The sequence below is a fragment of the Zingiber officinale genome, chromosome 2A (genome assembly GCF_018446385.1).
Source record: "Zingiber officinale cultivar Zhangliang chromosome 2A, Zo_v1.1, whole genome shotgun sequence".
NCBI lineage: Eukaryota > Viridiplantae > Streptophyta > Magnoliopsida > Zingiberales > Zingiberaceae > Zingiber > Zingiber officinale.
The window spans coordinates 77985263-78006728 of record NC_055988.1 but is presented as its reverse complement, the minus strand read 5'-3'; the positions used below and the strand labels follow the sequence as shown (position 1 = coordinate 78006728).

The following is a 21466-nucleotide window of genomic DNA, read 5'->3' as shown; positions in this document are numbered from 1 at the left end:
CCAAAATGTAATTTGGGATTGGTGCGGTAGTTCAATAATAATTCTTTAGTGGAATGAATTATTATTGATGAAATTAAGTTGGGTGTTCGGGGCAAACACGAGAAGCTTAATTTCATCGGGAGACCAAAACCAATTCCTCCTCTCGGTCCCTATCGTAGTCTCTTATTTATAAAGTATTATACACACCTATACTCACCTTTATACCTATCCTAATGGGGCCGGCCAAGCTAGCTTGGAGCCCAAGCTAGGGGCCGACCAAGACCAATAGGATGAGCCAAATAGGTGGCCGGCCAATGCTTGGAGTCCAAGCATGGTGTGGCAGGCCCTAAGAAAATTAAAAGGATTTTTATTTTAAAATTTTTCTTATGGGGATTCCATGATTTTAAAAGAGAGTTTAAAATTTAAATCTTTCCTTTTATAGCTTTCTACAAAAGATTGAGAAAAAATTTGATATCTTTCCTTATTTGTAGATTAAAAGAAAGATTTTAATTTTGATAAGACTTTTTTTTGTAACCATGTTTATGATTTTAAAAGAGAGTTTTAAAATTAAATATTTCCTTTTATAAGTTTCTACAAAAGATTAAGAAAAGATTTGATATCTTTCCTTATTTGTAGATTGAAAGGATATTTTAATTTTAAAGATAACTTTCTTTTTTAGAAATCATCCACATGTTTAAAAGAAATATTTTAATTTATAAAATTTTCTTTTATAACCAACCATGAAGGGAAAAATTATTAGAGAAATTTTAATTTTAAAATTTTCGAAAATAAATAAGGAAGTTTTAATTTTGTGTTTAAAACTTGCCTAAATTGGAGCTCTTAAGGTGGCCGGCCATGATAGAGGTTAAAAGGAATTTTTATTGAATTTTCCTTATTAACCAATGGCAAGGAAAATAAAGAGAATTTTAATTATAATTAAATTTTCTTATTTGTCAAGACCAAGGATTATAAAAGAGGGGGTAGGGGTGCCTTCATGGCTAACAACTCTATTCTATTTTTCCTCCCTCTCTTCCTTGGTGGTGGCCGGCCATTGTTTCTACCTCTTCTCCTCTTCTCTTCCTCCTTTGTGGTCGGCGACATCAACACAAGAGGAGTCCTTGGTAGTCGGTTCAAGCTAGGAGAAGAAGGAGATAAAGGAGGTTTTGTTTCTAGCATCCCTTGGAGTTTGGTGGTGGTGGCCGAACCTCTACATCCTTGGAGGAGCTTTGATGGCCAAAACTTGGTGAAGAAGAAAGAAGGGCTTGGGTGGTTCACATCTCGGTAGATCGTTGCCCACACAACGTCCGAGATAAGAAGAGGAATATGGTAGAAGATCAAGAGGTCGTTACATACAAAGAAAGGTATAACTAGTAATTATTTTCCGCATCATGCTAGTTTTCCTTTGTATGAATTCCAAACACAAGAGGCATATGATTCTAGAGTTTCAAATTTTTTATTTGAGTTTGTGTTTTTTTATTTTTCAAATTTGTGATTCGATTGTTCCTTTTGGTTAAACCTAATGTTATTTTAGGAAATTAAATATTGAATTTCGTTAAGAGGCTTTGTCAATGTCATGTGTCTCGCCATGTTTGACATGGGAGTCAATTTTCGAAATTAATATTTAATATAATTTATAACATAGGTGGATTTGGATCAATAGTGTTAAGTTCCGCTTGCAATCTAAGTCTAAACCATTAAGAACAAATAAGTTAAATTTGGAATCAATAATGTTAAGTTCCGTTTGCGATTCCGAATTTAATTTCTAAATAACACAATAGGTTGTTAGGAAAGGTTCGACACTTGTACAAAATTTTTGTACATGGAACCGGTACGATCTTCCTAGGACCAACCAACATAAAGAACTAGTTGCACCTTTCTTCGTAGACAAAGACCTCTTGATCTTCTGCTGTATTTCTCTCCTCCTCTTGGATGTCGTGTGTGTGACGATCTACCAAGACAAAGCACCCAAACCTCTTCTCCTCCAAGCACCGCCGGCCACAAAGATTGAAGCAAGGTGCTGCCCGCCTCAAGAGAAAGAAAACAATAGAAGAGGGCTGACCACACAAGAGAATAAAAGAGAGAGAGCTTAGGTTATGTTTTTGGGCACCACCCTCCTCCTCTTTTATATTCTTTGCTAGCGGCTAAAAAAGGAAAGTTTTAACAAAATTTTCCTTTTATTTGCTATTGTGGATGGTTACAAAAAAGGAAAGATTAAAATCTCCTTTTTAAACCATTGTAAATAGCTATAAAAGGAAAGATTATAACAAAATTTTGTTTTAAACAAAATCTTCCTTTTATTCCTATAATGGTTGGTTACAAAAAAGGAAAGATTTTAACAAAATTAAAATATTTTTTTAAAACCATTATAGATAACTATAAAAAGGAAACATTTTAACAAAATTAAAATATCTCTTTTAATCCTCTGTAGAAAGCTATAAAAGTAAAGATTTTAACAAAATTTTGTTTTAAATAAAAACTTCCTTTTCTCTTCTATTATGGTCGGCCCCATGCTTGGGCACCAAGCATGGCTTGGCCGACCCACATCTTAGGCACCAAGCAAGCCTTGGTCGACCCCTTGCTTGGGCACCAAGCAAGGATGTGGCCGACCCCTCACTTAAGTAGGAAGGAAAATCAAAACGGGTGAATGCGAGGCTTTATAGAGGCTACAACAGGGATCGAGAGGAGGAATTTGTTTTGGCCTCCTGATGAGCTTGATCTTCCTGTGTTCGACCCGAACACCCAACTCAAGTTCATCAATAATAACTTATACCACTAAAGAGTTATTATTGAACTACCGTACCAATCCCATATTACATTATGGGTTCCTTCTTATCATGAGTGCATTAATCTCCCTGTGTTTAAGATATCGAATGTCTATTAATTAAACGAGTTACTGACAACTCAATTAATATTTAGCTCCAAGAGTAGTACCACTCAACTTCATTATCATGTCGGAACTAATTCCACTTGCAGGGTTTACATGACAATCCTTATGAGCTACTCAAGGGGACATCATCATCCTAATAAATAGGACACAGTTTCCTTCTATAATCAATAACACACCATATAAATAATATTATTTTCCAACTTATCGGGTATATTATTTAACGAATAAATCTCACCTATTGATAAATTAAAGAAATAAATACTAAGTATATGTAATTGTTATTATATAAAGATTAAGAGTATGCACATCCATAATAACAGAGGTTGTGTTCTTTTATGCAGTCAGTATAAAAATAACAACCTCAAATGGTCCTGCTCAATACACACATAGTATACTAGTGTAATTTTATAGTCAAGATAAACTAATACCAAATTACACTATAACCATTCCAATGATTTGTCCCAATCCATCTTGGTTGTGAGCTACTATTTATAATTTATAAGGAACTGATAACATAATCTTTTGTGTGACACCACACACCATGTTATCTACAATATAAATTAAATGGATAACTATATTTAACTAAATATAGACATTTGACCAATGTGATTCTCATTTCAAAATAAATGTTTATATAAAAAACTAGGTTTTTAGTATACATTCTAACACGAACCACATTAAAGGCTTCGGGTGCCCGGAAGGGTTCCGAGCGCTCGGACCACATAAGTCAACCAAGTTGACTTTTTACGGTTCGATTCCTCTGCTCCGATTTAGCTTGTCTTGGTCCGGGTCTTCCGCTTCGGCTCCGTTAGCTTGGGTGATCTCGGTCATCCGGAATAGAGCTCACTTGAACCCAAGTTCCGGCCTTCTCCTCGAGCAGCCTTCCTCCCCTGTTTCTCGTCCCTCGAACGTCGTGTACGTTCTTCTTGTCCACTGGTATACTCTTCCGTGGCACCTCATCCCTCGGACGCACCGAGCCAGTCGGCTTTCTCCCTGTGTTGTCCTTCTCGCTAGCCGTGTCTTTCGCTCGACTTCTTATGCTCCTAAGCTCTTGCATACTTAGGCACAAGGGTTAAACCAAACAAGACCTAACTTAACTTGTTTGATCATATCAAAACATCTTGGGGTTCCAACAGATATTAATCATATTATATTTTTTCACACATGAGTAAATGACAAATAGAGAGGCTTAGCCATCTCAGCCACCAACAGAGGGGGATTCACAACCTCTATCCACTGATACACTAAATGAGATTTATTATGATATTGTCGGTGGACGGATAAAAAAATTCACCCTCTGAGACCTTGTCTCATATGCCAAAGTTGCATTTGATCAGTTGAGGACTCCTAGGGGTCATGCTATTTCTTCTTTTTCTTTTGAGGTGTAGTCTTTAATATGTGAAAACCAATAACTATGCACTCAACTGGTCTCAATGGATCAAAGGATGGCAAATATATATCAGTGGAGGGCTGCTCAGGAGTAGAAAAGGGTCACTGATAACTAGAGGAGAGCCGCTGAGGATCAGAGGAGAACTGAGGAAGATCGGAGGAGGGCCGAATGTGACGCGAATAATGAAACTCTCTAGTCCCATATGCAAGCGCTTGTGACTAATTTCACTCAAATCTTAACACCATATGATTTTGAGTCATAGGAGACTCAAGACCTATCAGACCATATTGATTAGTTTTTTCTAAGGTTTATTTAACTACAACTTAATTTTTTTATTTATCATACATAAATCATGTAAAATACATTTATTCTATTTTGATATTCTAATATGTGCATTTCTAAATATTATATTACTATATCATCATCATATGATTATTTCTATCCATTTATCTTTTTATTACATGCAAAATTGTTAATTATACATCAATCTATCTGATAATAATATATCGTATTTGACTTTCTGCAGGATTTTCTATTACTACCTTGTGTTTCTTGTTTTATTTGGAATATTTTCTATGATGATATGTAATTAGATATCTGATTCTATAAATTTAGATTTAGATATGAATATTTAGATAATTTAGTTTATTTCTATTATTGTGTTTGTCATTTGCTTAGATTGGATTTGTTTAAAAATGGATGACTATGATTGTTTCTATTATGGATATTTATGATAATATGGATGTTTGTATGGATTATGAAATATGATGTTTGTTTGTTTGGATTGTGTATGTATGGATTGTGAATGTATAACTATTATGTTTATTTATTTGTATGGATTATGAAATATTATCGTCTGTGATGATTTATATAGATATAGAAATTATAGACAAGATAGATCCTATATATAAATTGGCCTTTGTGATTTTTTTTTTATATTACTGATAGAATACCGACGGAATCGGTATTTCGTCGGTATATATCGACATAGTTTACTGTTAGAAACTCTGTTCTGTCAGTAGATATCGAAATTAACTATTGATAGAAATAGTATTTTCGTTCAGGAAAATTGCTACGAAAATTAAATTTTTGTTGGAAAATATTACAACAGAATTTAAATTCTATCGATAAAATAAAATTGTTTCCGATGAATAACTATCTAACAAATAATTTTCCATCATAATTCTATCACTAAATGAATACATAGATTTTTCGTCCGTAATCCTTATCTTTTTTGTAATGGTTAGATCTAAAATTTGACTTAGAATTTTTTTAAAAAAAAATAAGTTAGATTTGGATTGGATTGAAATGGACCCGAATTAACTAAATTTAAGATGGAAAAATGGAATTTAAAACTTAAACATTTATTTTGGGATGCTTGACTGGAAGACTTTTTAATTTTATATTGATCATGTAATATTTATTTTATGGAAGATTTATTTTTTAAATATTTTTTTGAATAATTAATAGTTTAGATAATTAAACTCTTAAATTTAAATATTTAAACTCATGAAATATAATTATGACCAGATGAAATTTGTTATTATGTGTTTAAATTAAAATATTATTATTATTATATGTTTTAAATTTTATTTAATTATTTTGTTAAAGAATACAAGACTAATATCGTATAGTAAAAAATTAGATCTGATTGGTTTGGGTTTGGGTTTGGGTTGATCTAGATTTGGGTTCGAATTTAGAGTTTTTAGATTGGTTCATATATGGATTGTGAATTCTTTTGTAATACCCCTTCTTCAACCTGATCCGAACCCACTCCCATGACTCATCCAAATTGACACTCCCTAATTGATGATGACCTACATCAAATAGGGAGGCAAGAGATGGAGATCGTTACGGGAGCTATTGGAACGAGTTTAGAGCAGGGTCGGATTTACACTTGGATCTCGGGGAGGGGACTATAGGGAGCGAGTACATCCCTCCGAGCGACCTCACGTCATAATTGTTGCAAGGGATCTAACAAGCGTCGAACTACGGTGGCATCATGGTATGGAGTAGGTGTTAGTGTGTTAGTGTGTGCACTTATAAGCCAAAACACTCCTTATGTATTTTATGGATAATTATTTCATAAAGGCAAGTATTTATCGTTAAACATTTACTTTTCTGCACGTATATGATTAATGTTAAAGTTTCACAGATTAATGAGTATATTAATCTGAAAATAGTTCTTGATCGAATAGATATCTGAAGAGGATATAGATATCTAGATCAACGCTGAGTATGACTAAGTCGAGATAGACCGAGAGATGGATATCCAAGTTGTACTTAGGGATGACTTGAGTTTAGAGGTATACTAGACACAACTCACTTAAGAGGAGACCACATATTAAACATCATTATCATTCCTCTTATGAACAAGTGTAAATAATCTTTTGACTTGAGACCTTCATTTATTGTATGCGTGGAGCTATGTACTTTAATGCCATTAAAAGTAGTCTTTAATCAGATTATGATTAATACCGTTGTTGGGTGTATAACAAATTAAAGCGTAGAGAAAATAATATTGAGTCAATAGAGGATTCATCGTTATCTTAGATTAGAAGTTAATATCCTAGCCGCTTGTTAGAAGTATTAATGACTCGAAATATCCATGGCTATGAAAAGAATGATTTATCATTCAAGAGTCTATTATATCTTGAAAATTAAATAAAATAATTAATTTGGTAATGATACATAATGTACTTAATTAATTGGGATATAGATTTAGATGAAGAGATTGAATTACACAGTAATTGGTTCATGGTGATTTATAGTTTATGACTAATATTAATTTTATTACGTTGAGTAACTACAAATTGTTACTAGATGATTATCGTAGTCTATGTATAGATTTACACTACCTTCATGTATAAAACCTAGAGAGTCGCGCACATATATAGTATGTAGACATGAATATTATCTATAATTGATTATTTTAGTGGATACTAAAATTAATCAATTTGACTATTTATGAATTATAATTAATTAGATTATTAATTAATTCTAAAATATCATAAACTAGAATAGAGAATTAAAATAGTCACAATCATGATGATTAATGGAGAATTCGTATAGTCATAATTAATTAATGGAGAATTAGAATAATCACAATTATGATAATTAATGAAAAATTCAAACCGTCACCATCATAATAATTAATGACGAGTTTGAAGGGTAATGCCTCTTCATATTTCTTGAATACTATAAGTAATCATTTTTGAAAAGATTATTAAATAAACTCTCTCTCCACTTCTTTTTTGAAAACTTCTTATTCGTTTTCTTCTGTCGAAAAAGATCGATAGTGCTTCTGAAAGATTTTGTTGATCTAATTTTAATATAGGTATTTCTCTAACAATAAATTCGATGATGTTGACGATGGATACAGTGCTCTCGTACACAACTTAATTACTCTGGGAAGAATTTTAATTTTAAGGCACTGAACAACTGTAATTCAATTAAAAAATTATTCAATCAGGTTCAAATTGCTAATTTTCAGAATTTATTTTAATTTTAAAAATATTTATTTTTTATATTTTAAAAACAAGTGAAGACGTTTTTTTTAAAAAAAATAGATTATTTATTTTTTAAAAAATATATTATAATGTTTATTAAGATAACCAGAAGTTTATTAAAAAATAATTATTATTTTTTAAATCTAGGTATCTAAGTTTGGGTCCAATTAATCCGGAAGATAAATATTAAAAAAAATAATTAATTAATTGAATTTTGAATAAATCAGTTTTAATTGAATGCTCATGTGATTTTGAGTTCAGCAAGTTAACTTGCCTTTTGAATTCTGCACAATGTGTTTGTTCAATGTGCTTAATGGCTTGTCAAAGTTGAGCTTTATTAAAAATTCAAAGAAATGTCTGTGCGAAGAATCAAATCTGAGTTTATTTTCCATTTCAAAAACACGTGACTAATCGAACCGAATTATCCAAATAGAACTAATCAAAATTTTTTTTAATTAAATTTTGCTATTAAAATCAATTAATTGGGTAATAAATATTTTTTATAAAAATTAATATTTTATTTTTTTTATTATTTAATAAAAAATCTATTTAATTAATCCCTCTGAGACTTTGAGCGCTCCGACGGTAAAATGCGAGGACATTGACGGTAAAAGTGTAAACATTGAAAATATGACCCATTTGGATCCAATTCAATATAAAAAAAATATCAAATTAGGACAGGAGATTTTAGGATTTGAATAAGGTTGGATTGGATCTGAAATCTAACTCAGATTTTTTTTTAAAGAATTGCATTGGATTCAGATTAGATTCGATCCGAATTGATGATAGAGAAATGAAGTTTGAAACAAAGTTATTATTTTGTGACGTTGGACGGAGAGACTTTTTTAAATTTATAATTGATGGTGTATTTTTTTTTTTTGAAAGATTTAATATTCTAAATAATTTTTTTAGTAATTAATAGTTTACATAATTAAACTCTTAAATTTAGATATTTAAATCCATCAAATATAATTACAACGAGACGAGACATATTATTATGTGTTTACATAATAAAAATAATAATAATAATAATATTATTATTATTATTATTATTATTATTATTATTATGTGCTTTGATTTTTGATTTAATTATTTTGTTAAAGAATAAAAGAATAATATTGTATAGTAAAAAATAAGATCGAGTTGGGGTGGGGTTGTAAATAAATCAAATATTAGTGAACAAGTTTGATATTCGATTTGATAAAAGTTTATTTATGTTCGTTCAAAATACTCAAGATCAATTAAATGAATAATTTTGAATAACTCGTTAAATTAAATAAACAAGTTTGAACACATATATTCAGCTTGTTATTGCTCGTGAGTAATGTTTGTAAAATGTTTGTGAACACCATTTGTTAACATATTTGTAAATAATATTTATCAATAAAACTCTTATCATACTAAATAAACGAAAACAAAGTTTCAAAATGAATAAACAAGTTTATATTATCAAGCTCAATGATAAATTAAACAAGTTTAAAATGTAAAATTTTTAACTAATCAAACAAACTTGAATTGAGAGCTTTATAGCATGTACGTGAATCAAACTTAAGCTAACTCAAGCTTAAACCAAGCTCAAACTCATAAACAATAAACCAAGTCAAACTTGATTGCTTGAATAATTATTTCAACGGGTTGGTTCATTTTAAGCATAGCTCGACATGGTTCGATTATTTTATCAAACAAAATTGAATACAATAAAGCCTGACTGACTTTGACTCATTACAACCTTATGGGTTGGTCCGGATTTGGGTTGGTTCGGATTTGGTTTGATCTGATTCAGATTTAGGTTTATAGTTTTTAGGTTAGTTCGGATTTACATTGGGAATTCTTTTATAATATCCCTTGCTTCAACTCGATCTAAACTCATCCACTTGATCAACCAGAATTGACATCCCTAATTGACGGTGACCTATATCAAATAGGGAGGTAAGAGATGGAGATCGTCACGGGAGTTATTGGAACGAGTTCAGAGCGCGATGAAGTGTAGTCCCAACCAACTTTGTGGCTTGTTCGAGGAGAAAGAATTGAGCTTGGAGGAGGTGAAGGAAGCCTTAGCTTCCTCATGTTGGATGAGAATGGAAATGGATTCATTGACGCGGCTGAGTTGGAGGAATCCCGAAACATGATTCAAGTCTACGATAAGAACGAAGATGGGAAGATTGATTTTTCGAAGTTTGTTGAGTTCATGGAGCTCAGTTTTTGCCGACAATATCTTTTTTTCCTCTCCTTGTTCAATTCAAGGATACAAAAGTCTAAAAACAGTATAGAAAAAGAAAAATCATATTTGAGAAAAACACCATTCATTTCCTCACCAAAAGTCAAACATTAAATTTTGGTCAAAATATGGACTTGCCTTTCCATATTTTGACCAAAGTATAATGTTTGACATTTGAATTCGCACAAGAATGTGTTCAACGTGCTCGATGGATTTTTTTTTTTTTTTTTTTTTTTTTTTTTTGACGGGTTACAATATATTTGTCAGAATTTTTTCTTCAAATAAAAGGTACGATTAAAAGATATTGGACTTTTAGACTGATCATCACATGCGCTTTCTGATTTAATCTAATGGCCGGTGAAAAATTTTCGTGGGATCGGATTGATCACTCTAGGGATTATCAATGAAGCTAATTGGGAGTATTATTTTTTTAGTCCCCGAGGTTATGGTATCACGGTAGGATATTTAGGTCATCATCCATATATCTACGGTTCGATCCTCAGTTATGATGTATTTATAAGAATTTTTTCTCCAAATGAGATTAGTAATCAAAGGATGTTAGCTCTTGAGTTATTCGTCATGCGTATTTCTTAATTTACCTTGATGTTAATAAAAAAATTCTATGAATGCAGACTGATCATTTTATGAATGAATAGTCAATAAAATTAACTGAATTTATATTTATTTTTCGATTGAGTTTTCATAATTTACCTTGATGTTAATAAAAAAATTCTATGAATACAGATTGATCATTTTATGAATGAATAGTTAATAAAATTAACTGAATTTATATTTATTTTTCGATTGAGTTTTCAACTGGTCAGAGCTGAGTTTTATTGAAAATTTATTCAAAGAACATGTCTTTGTGAAGAATCAGGTCAAAGTTTATTTTTCATTTGGAAACACAGAAATTATTAGTTGGCAAAATGTTTGTTATAGATGTAAGGACAACTTTTTTTAGTGTCTATACACAAAGCACTAGATAGTTGATAATTGAAGTCAACCAACAACTCAAAATTTTCATGGAAAGTAAATAAATTTTTTTAGTGTTGTTCTTAATGTTTTTTACATAAAACTACGTTTCCTTCATTTTTCTGAATTATAGAAAAATTAAGATTAAATATTCAGTTAAAATCCAACCCATCACATTCAACCCAACCAAACCACTCAAAATCATACTAATTATTTTTTTACCAGCTATTATTAAAATCGAACAAACCAAACTAATACAAAATCGATTAATTTGATCGGTGTGAGCACATGTGCCTCACAACACTATGAGAGATTTAAACAAGGCTATAAGAGATTCAGGTGACTAAAATATATATATATATATATATATATATAAAATATCTATCTATCATTTATATTTAAATAAATTTTAATTAGATTTCATATTTTTATTTAAAAAATAATATATATCTAGATTTCTTAACTGAATAAATCATCTAAGAATATGTTCATAACACCTTAAATGTGTCTCACAAAATTTTCCCTTAATAAATACAACCTCGACTTTATATTTAATATTTTCATTTATAATCTTGTTCATTCTCATATATTTATATATTCACTTTAACATCCTCATTTTTATAACTCTCATCTTCAAGTACTCAAGTTATTGTCGACCATTCAACTCTATATAACACGACAAATCTAAAAAAAAAATTGACCTGCTACTTATGAAAAATATTCGAAACTCTCCATAATTTAGATATGCAGCTTCAATGAAGTAAACACACTATTATGTAAAAACAATCAAGAACACCAAAAATTTCATTGACTTCCAACGAAAATGTGAGCTGTTGATTCACTTCAATTAAGAACTACCTAGTGCTTAGTGTATAGAAACACTAAAAAAGTTGTGTTTTATAGCGCACTCGAAACACTGAAAACGCTGAAGTCGCTTGCATCAGTACAAAGCAAGTAAAAGACAAGTCGCAGGAGCTCTTCTACAACATGGGCATACGCTAATTCATGATCGATCATTTAACTGGTGCAGGTCGGCGACGAAAGAGCATCAGATAACGAATGAATGATTAGAAATATCTAGGCGGCTGTCCGACGTTTGGTGCAGCGCCAGCAGGACTTGGGTGCATTCCATATTGAGCCACCTGCTGTGAAGCCTGAAGATAACTAACTGAAGCTGCCGGGCGAACAGATGAGGTCAGATATGGGGCACCAAGAGGAACAAAAGGCTGGCCCACTGGAACTGATGCTTGCATGCCGGCACTGCTAACAAAAGTCCCTGCTACTTGAGGGTTCGTTTGCCAACTACTGGGCGCAGTCGGTACAGAGGAAGCTTGAGTCGTAAGGATTCCGGTGTCGGTGATTGTGTAATCTCTGCTCTTGTCACTGTAGGCCTGGGGACACTAATACAGTTAATGCAGGACGCTAAGAATTCAAAACCAGTTACCGAAACATGGAAATAATTGCGTCAATTCGTTCAATATGTTTGCTATCGTTCTCAATTCCCGACATATTATTTATGATTTTATCTCTAAAGCACAAGAGAAGACCAAATAAGGGATAAGAGAATTTATCCAAGAAATTCCACATATATACCTTTACATTGAGGTCGGTGTGACGAGAGTATGACAGATGAAGCTTACAATAGCCGCCATCATAAATGCAATGCCCCTCGAGAGCCTCTTTGGCAACTGCTGCAGTCGTCATGTCTACCAACGGAAGAAAAGCAAAAAAGAAATCAAATCTTTTAGCAGCCATGAACAAAAGATTGTAGAAACTGCTAGAACAATAGCTAACCGAAAAGATAATCTCCACCAATATCCATATGCTGAGACAGTTATTGGTCAATGACCAAGTGAATTTATTGTTTTTTCTTTGGGTGAAAGATCAAGTGAATTTATTTGCCATAACTATTGGTTAAACTGTGATAGGAGATTAAGTAACCAATAGTGCAAAGAAAATAGGTAGATAAAAATTTCAGCAGATGAAAAAGATTCTACAAAGAATTACACAATTTAAAATCTATCCATCCTTTGGTGGTGTATTCCAGAAATGAAGCATCATGAAACCCTTGAAGTGGGAAAATAATGTTGTAAGAGTTATTAATATCAACAGCCACCTAATAGGACTCGACATGAAATCTTAAACCTAGAAACATCCAAAGTGGTGACCTAATAACTCCAGCACCCATTCCTCGAGCTAAACCATAAATATTATTTATGTCCAGCTTATTACAAAAACTAGAAAAAGTGTCCATAAAAAAAGATATAATAAGTTAACTAGGAAAGTTTTTGATTGGGTGATTATATGGTTAGAGAATAAGGGATTTATTCAATGTTTGATTGAGTCATTTTAGGCATAAGATTATTTTTTCTACAATATTTAATTTAATTTCAATTAGTTTGAGTTGAAATCTTTCAAAGGAAATAAAATCCCTCATGTTAATCTTCTTCAGTTTAGCAACATGCTCTTCATGAGTTTTATTCTCCATGATTCCTGTTCCTTGTGCTGTATCGGGAGGGAAATAAGAAAATCTGGTGATACAAATGGGTAGTGAGAACAGGTGCAGCAAAAGGAAGATTGATGATCTCCCATTGTTTGCTCACATGCACGAGGAACTCAGATTGCTTTGCTTTGCATGGAGGAGGCACAATTTGTGCACAGAGGAAAGAGAGGAAGGGGCAGTGGAGACCATACCGAGTAGGAGTCGATGCTTGTTGATGATGCTATTAATGACTTTGGCATTGATTCATGGAGCCTTCTCCCACAGCAAGCAGGAATCAAGGACGAAGATCACTGAGAGAGGGTGAGGATGTGCAAAACTTAGGGAAGAAATATGGCGGGTTCACTATCACAATGTAATCAGCAATCTGAAAACCTAATCTTGAGAGAGTTCTAGCTCTAGTAAATGATCTATTACATGGTATGCAGAAATCTAACATAATGGAATGATAAAATTTGGACAGCTGACCTCAAATAGTTAGGGCAAACACAGTTCAGTGATAATGATAATAGAGTCAACATAAAACTCTAAACTTGAACATCCAATGCAATCCATTATACATATCTGTTCCAAAATTCCCAACATCTGATTCTATAAGAAAATAGAGGTTGGATTTTTGTTTCAACTTCTATATGATGGGGAGTCGAGTTAAATGAACAGGGGAAAGAGGGTGAAGGAATGGAGAGCTAAGTGGACATTAAGAACTTTATCACTCAACTAGGCACATCATAAGATACACATCCTCAATCAATCAGTGGAAATGAATAGAAAAATGATGTTGATACAAAAGGAAATAATAGAAATGAACAAAAAATATCATAAGCAAAAAGAGCTGACCTGGGTACTGGATTAAAGCCTGAGTTCCACCATTCTTCTCAAATATTGCAATTTTATGTACAGTTCCAAATGCTGAGAACACCTAAATGAATAAAAGTTTTGCTAAGAACAACAATTTAAGTTATTGTATAACTCATGAGCATAGAAGAAATATCTCACTGTGTGAAGAACATCAACTGTGACAGCATATTGCATATTCTCTATGGACGCAAGTAGCACATTGCTCTCATGTTCCTTTATTTTTCCATCAGGACCAATTGTAGGCTGAAGATAGATCCTTGCTGTCAATAAAATTAACTAGAACAATAAAACAAAGATTTTGCAATGAGAAAACAAACCTGTAAAGTACCATCGATCGCCGAAGGATTGACAGGAAGGTAAGGATTAGTGTAATCTCTGCATGACATCAGACATCAATTACCATAGTAAATACTCAATTCAGCAAGTAAAAAAAATAATTACAACAAATAATATTAAGATAATAAGAACTAAATGTATGGAAAACTGATACCCTTCTGAAAATTAGTCATCGAGATTTTAAGAATTCATTTTGTAATTCTAATGTTGCACAAAGAGTATGATTGTGATAAATCTTACTATTTTATTAAGAATCTGGCCCTTTAATAACTAATTTTGGTGAAACACAAAATTAAATTACATTAATATCTTTTTTTACACTGGAAAATAATTTTAAGGCTTATTAGTAATTTTCTATTGTTTTATATAAGAACATATGCCCTGTCATGGTTCTCTTTAGTCTCATTTCTTAGGATTGGCAACACCGCAAGTGAGAAAGCTTCTATAAATACCTTGGGTCGGCGAAGTTAGAAAGCATACCTTTCTCGGCCTTTTGGTTAAAATAAAGTGTAGTATCTGTTCTTATCAGTTTAATATCTGATATAAAAAATTAAATTAATTTTTTTTTATGAGGAAGAGTCCGTTTCTTGCTGTTATGGTTCTCGAGCATCGCTCTTGCATTGCACTACTGCATGGGCCTAGCGGACCATTACCAAGTCCAATTTACGTGTTTGGGTACTAATTTACGCGTATTCATGTATTATATTACACATGCAACGTGAGCGCGCTGACTAGTTGTGATAAGGCAACAACTAGAAATTGCAGATTAATTACCAAGCATTACAAAGGTAAAAGATTATACACACCCATTCTACCCCTATTTTTGTCATTATTTAATATCAAATATAAATTTGCCTTACAGATAGCCTAATACTAGTGTAGCATTACCAATTATATTAGTGTAACAATATACTATTAATTTTTAGTATAATGATAATTAAATTATTGTATGTCTTATTTAATTATTAGCAATTATTACTGGAATAATTAATATTAACTATTAGTAAAACATATCAATATAAAGGAATTAATGGATTAGGTGGATTCAAGCCAAAAATTTCCAGTAAATGTTTGATTTTGTAAATACCAACCTGTTTATTAATTATTTTTTTCATTCAGTAATTATCTTTATTTATACATCCTCGCTCACTAATTATATTGTGTAATATATTATTGTTTATTAAAATTAATGATGAAAAGGATGTTGACTACTGAGAATGGGAGTTGCTCCAAAGATTAGAGTTGCTTTTGAGGGGGTGCAAGGTTCCGGGTGGTGCAAGGATTGAGTCTACTCTATTTTATCAGTACCATTAATATTCTATTAACTATTAATTTGATAATGAATTCTATTGGCTCAAGATTGAAGAAGCTTCCTCCTCACAAGCAAAGCATTCGTCTTCTCTCAATTGAAGCCAAGGCATCTACCAATTCTTCCAATTCATCGCTCCTCTTATGAGTGAAATCAGAGTGTCTTCCTCCTCAATATTCTCTTCCAACACTTCCTCTTGAGTTAGTGACCATAAGGCTCTAGCACAGGGTGACCTATTTGCTAAAACTATGAGAGCAAGAAACTTATTAATTCAATGGAGGGAAAAATTATTAGATTAATAGACTGAAATTAGTTGAAGATATCAAGGTTGGTGACTTATTCGCTAAATAGATACAACTGAAAAATATTTGAGAGCAAGAAACTTGCATTCAGAAAAGCTCAAGGCTAAAATAGAATTTTAAACCAACAACCAAGAAGTGTGAATTGCATGTAAAGACCTGCTGCGGTGAGACTGAAACTTGATATTCAAATCTGTATGAGCTGAAAAAGTAATTCGAAGGTGGCAAGATGTAATATGCTCTGGAAGCAGGTACCTGAAAATCATACATACAATCAGTGAGAGGATAAAACATTGAGTATTCCCAACGAAAACTGAGATAAAGTCCACTTTGGGATGCTTCTTCCATCCAATGAATTTCTAGCTTCTGAAGCAGTTGCTGCATCAGTGTACTGGATCAAAGCCTAGAAAAGATATGCAGCCAACTAAATTGAGTTCCATTCCTAAACTGATAATTCAAAAAAGTTGGCATATAAGAAACCTGAAAACCAGCTGCCTTCTCAAACGTGGCAATTTTGTGGACAAAACCAAAAGCAGAAAAGACCTAAAAAACAGGGAGAAGGGTTAGTACTGTTAGTAGTTAAAAGTAATCAATCTCTAACAACAAATAACTTAAGATCATAAAAAGAACAATAATGTGATTGCATTGATGTGCAGAATTGCACCTGTAAGACTATGTAAATAATGTAAGCAAACTTTTCCTTAATAATATGTACATGATGGATAGGTAACAACTCACAGAATTATCCTCCTTTAGCAAAAAACCTAAACAGATACGTTGCTAGAAAAATAATTAGGATATCCAACTATCAATTAGAGGAGTCATAGAAAAAGTTGTGAATAGGAAATTAAGATCCTAGAGATATAACCTCCAAAAACGGCTTCATATAAGTTGAGTATAACCTACAACTTAAGGATGGTGAAAAAAAATAGTTAGCAATGGCATTCATTCAACAGTAAGATTCAGAATCTCACAACAGAATAGGCAAAAGGTGAGAGAGCAAAACAAACATGGTATGTCTCCGAAAGCAGATGCTGATAACGAGATATACTCCGTGTTAACATGGACCTGATAACCCATTCAGAGTATGTTACTAAAAGTCAAAGAATTTAAACAAGACTAATTTGATATACAGGTATTACATCAGAATTCCGTTGCAACCTCTCAAGTTTAGGACAATTTGCATTGTCACAAATACTTAAAGCAAGAATGGCTCATGTTAATGTAATAAAAAATTGTATAAATGAGTGGTTTTGTTAAACAACTCACCAAATGAATAACGTCTATACTGACATCACCAGCTTCAACTCCCTCTATGGTTACAAGCAAAACATTTCCAGCAACCTCTCCAGTGGACTTATTGTTCACAATTTCTTGCCTGTTCGAATATTGGAGGTAAACTGTTTTGCCACGAACTTGTGCAGGTTCAGATGAAGAGGCATAATATGAAATCATAGAGATAGCCTGATTAAGGTCCACCTGTAGGTATCAAAACTGAGTTTGGATTATTCTGTTTCAAAGATTTAGAAAATCAACAAAGAATGTTATCCAACATTGGCAAACAAGTTTTCAGAGACAACAAACAAAAATGAACTATTTAAAGCTTCCTACAAAATAGCTGGAAAGAATGAGAGATTTAGATCCCAATTTCCAGACACACATCTATGGACAGCACAATCCCTCCATAGCATTCTCAAATGACAATCAAGGAAGAATATTTCCAGCTAGACCTGACCAAAGAGTGGCCCAGCCTGTCCTGGGCCATTTTCAGCTCGATGGGCTATCAGACCTATATTAGGTTGTGCTTGGCTAGCCCAGGCCTAACCAACACTTTTTCCCCAAATTTCCCAATGGTACCCTTATCTTCTATTTAAAAATTAAATAATACAAGCATTTTGGTCATTTTATTATTAAAATAAGCAAATAATCCAAAAAACTCAAAAACAAATATTAAAAATTTCTTAAAACCCTCTTTAAATACCTCCACTCCACCCCTCATCCATCAAATCTTCATGACTTCTCTTATTCTCTCATTCTCCAATATCCCCCACCTTAAATCTCATTTTCATTTTTCATCATTCATTCTCATCTCTCACTCACTCTCACTCTCAGCTCTCAATTCTCAAATTGCTAATCTGCTAATTAGTTGGTGCCAAGTTGACATCGTCAACAAGGACATAGAAATATCACCTAAAATACGATGGTGAAGCACAATAAAAAATTACAAATTTTAATAAACTTCTCTTCCCTAGCCCAAGCACAATGCATTCCGGCTTCCATAAACTTTCACTCAATTACAAATTTTAAAAACTATGCCTTAAAAACAATAAAAAATGCAATGTAGAGCCTGGGAGATACTACGATAAGACTGCACAATCAAAAATGAAAAAGTCTAAAAAAGGCAAATCATAATCTTCATAGATAGAATGCAAAAGAATAAGATGGTCAGAAGGTGAAGAATCATGAGGTGCACTGTTATCAGTAATCACGGTTCAGATAAAAACATAATACCTACAGGAGCAAGTGCATAACAACAACTCATCTACCATGCTAATAGAAACTCGGTCGTCTCAGGCTATTTGATTTAATTTGATTCAATTCACACAGATGGTAGATAAAAATTGAATCTGCCAAAATGCCTAATTAAAACAAGAGAATCTAAAGACAGGTAGCAAAGAGAATCTAAAGACAAGTGGATTGAAGTGCCCAGCAAAAGCCATTTTGAAAGCAGTTACTGGGTCTCAAGAGTTGCAATTTAATCCAATATTTGTTAAATCTTATACAAGAGGCTGAAACGGCAGACAAAAAGAATTTTGCTAAGACATAGAAGTCTCCGGCAGTATTTCACAGGCATAGAACTGAATCCATATTGTAAGAGACTCCACAAACAGCTGAAACAATCTTTCCATTGCAGTACCTTGACTTTTGGAAGTATAAGAATGTGTTAATGCTATAAGTTTAACATGGATAAATAGCAGAAATTATTTGAGGTACTTCTTGAGCAGACCCCATAATGCCAGAATTCTCTAACCAAGAAAAAATACATAGAATTGCAAAATGCAGGGAATTCATGAAAACAAAAGATGCAACGATCTCAAACTGGTAGATCACCACAATCAGCAGGGTACCACCAAGCTCTAGGGCGGAAAATTATAATAATTTTCCTGCAATCCTCTGACAGGTTGTTGGAAACAGTGATTCTCCGATGGAACTCGACGAATTCAGGCATCAAAAACAGATTTTTCATCTTCCTGACAGATCTAAAGTACGTTCTTCAAAATGGAAAATCCAAACGGGCAAATCGCACAACCATCTTAGAAGAAAGATGCACGGGAGCATAATATATCAGGAAAAAAAAAACTTACAAATTCGACAAAAGACTGGTTGCGGTTGGCCCCCACGTTACATTTTGTGTTGACGATTTTTCCGAACGGCTTGCAGAGTTCGATCAGCTCCTCCTCCGTGCATTCCCATGGTAGGTTTCTGATGTGAAGCACCTTCGACGGCGTCTGCGTGTACCGGAACTGCTGCTGCCCCGACGAAGAAGACATCTACGGGTCCCGATCCCAATCTACGACGATCAACTTAACGAGCTGAGACGATAAAGATAGAATCTGGAAAAGTGGTTTGATGAGATCAAATCCAGTAATTTGGGGAAAGAAGGATCGAAGGGCTCTGGATTCGACTCGGAGATAGATAGGGATTTTAAAATATATATATATATATATATATATATATCCGCTATACGGCCCCTAATGTCAGCTTTAGGTATATGGATATGCAGAAGTCATATGTATGATGGAATCATTACATCAGAAATATCATGTGTCGACCTTCTATAAAAAAAAAAAAATGTGGAACCGTCACATCAACGGCCCCCTAGAGCCGGTCCCACGGATATGAAGGGAGGTAAATGCAGGTACACAGATGGAAAGTATATGGCGGAGACGTTAACCCCAGGCAGGGATACTCCGGGGATCGACCCTTGGACCTTTCAGCACAGAACCATGCACTCCCCATCTGTGCTACGCCCTGGGGACATGCATCGACCTTCTATGCACCCTGGGGTAATAGATATGGATTTAAAACTTGAATACAAACGTGCCTAAATTCCATTTCCTCCAAATTTTAAAGATTTACCCAATTAAGCACCTAAAATTTTTCAAATATCAAAGCATACACCCTACTTTTTAAAATAATAAATCTTACTATCTTAGTATCATAGTTTTTTTTAATTTCACATTTTAAAATTAGTAACACTGTGAACGGAGAACTTTCTATAAATACCTTATGTCGGCAGTTAGAAAGTATATCTTTCTCGACTTTTTAGCTAAAATAAATTATAATATTAAATTAATTTTTTATGAGGGAGAGTTTATTACAGTAATTTATTACTGGGCTAGTTACTCCTTCCTCCTTACTCTACCTCTACTAATTGTAGGATCCCTAAATCTACGTTTGAATAATTAATGTCAATTTTTCTTTTTTTTTTTCAAATTTATAAATAATTAATCTTCTAGTAGAAACAACTGAATAAATGTGGAAACATAAATTGGAAAGCCTTTGGATCGTATTGCTAGCATTTCGAGCTTTCTCAATTATCAAGGTCTCCAATATCAACTCTCACCTTCTGCGCCAATTAGATCTAATGAGTCCAAAGACTCAACACGTTTGAACTACACTTGCATGACGTAAAATACAAAGTAGATCGTATGAGTAACGAGTTTAATATAAATGTTGCATGACATAAATATAAAGTATATCATATTACTAACGGGTTTAATATAAATGTGTTATAACATAAACATAAAATAAATCGTATTACTAACAAGTTTAACATAAATATAACATGTAATAAACATAAAATAAATCATATTACTATCAGATTTAACATAAATGTGACATGACATAAACATAAAACAAATCATATTACTTACGAGTTTAACATAAATATTGTATGACATAAACATAAAGTAAATCATATTATTAATGAGTTTAACATAAATGTGACATGACATAAAAATAAAATAAATCGTATTACTAAGAGATTTAATAAAAATGTACATGACATAAAGAAAATCATATTACTAACGGGTTTAATATAGATGCTTTATGACATAAACATAAAGTAAATCATATTACTAACATGTTTAACATAAATACGACATAACATAAATATAAAACACTTGTATTACTAACGGGTTTAACA

At 32.7% G+C, this 21466-nt stretch overlaps 1 protein-coding gene and 1 pseudogene across 1 annotated transcript; one reads left to right on the top strand and one right to left on the bottom strand.

The window, feature by feature from the left end:
* Positions 1 to 11732: 11732 nt before the first annotated feature.
* Positions 11733 to 19942, bottom strand: LOC122041275 (polypyrimidine tract-binding protein homolog 1-like). The gene is made up of 10 exons (XM_042600909.1): positions 19623 to 19942; positions 17527 to 17736; positions 16738 to 16800; positions 16587 to 16660; positions 16417 to 16512; positions 14631 to 14688; positions 14452 to 14556; positions 14293 to 14374; positions 12549 to 12661; positions 11733 to 12346 (listed from the first exon to the last, which is right to left on the bottom strand). Exons 1-10 carry the CDS (start codon positions 19806 to 19808, stop codon positions 12023 to 12025), a joined length of 1311 nt encoding a protein of 436 aa, XP_042456843.1. The 5' UTR covers positions 19809 to 19942; the 3' UTR covers positions 11733 to 12022.
* Positions 15126 to 15301, top strand: LOC122044490 (annotated as a pseudogene).
* Positions 19943 to 21466: the final 1524 nt, after the last annotated feature.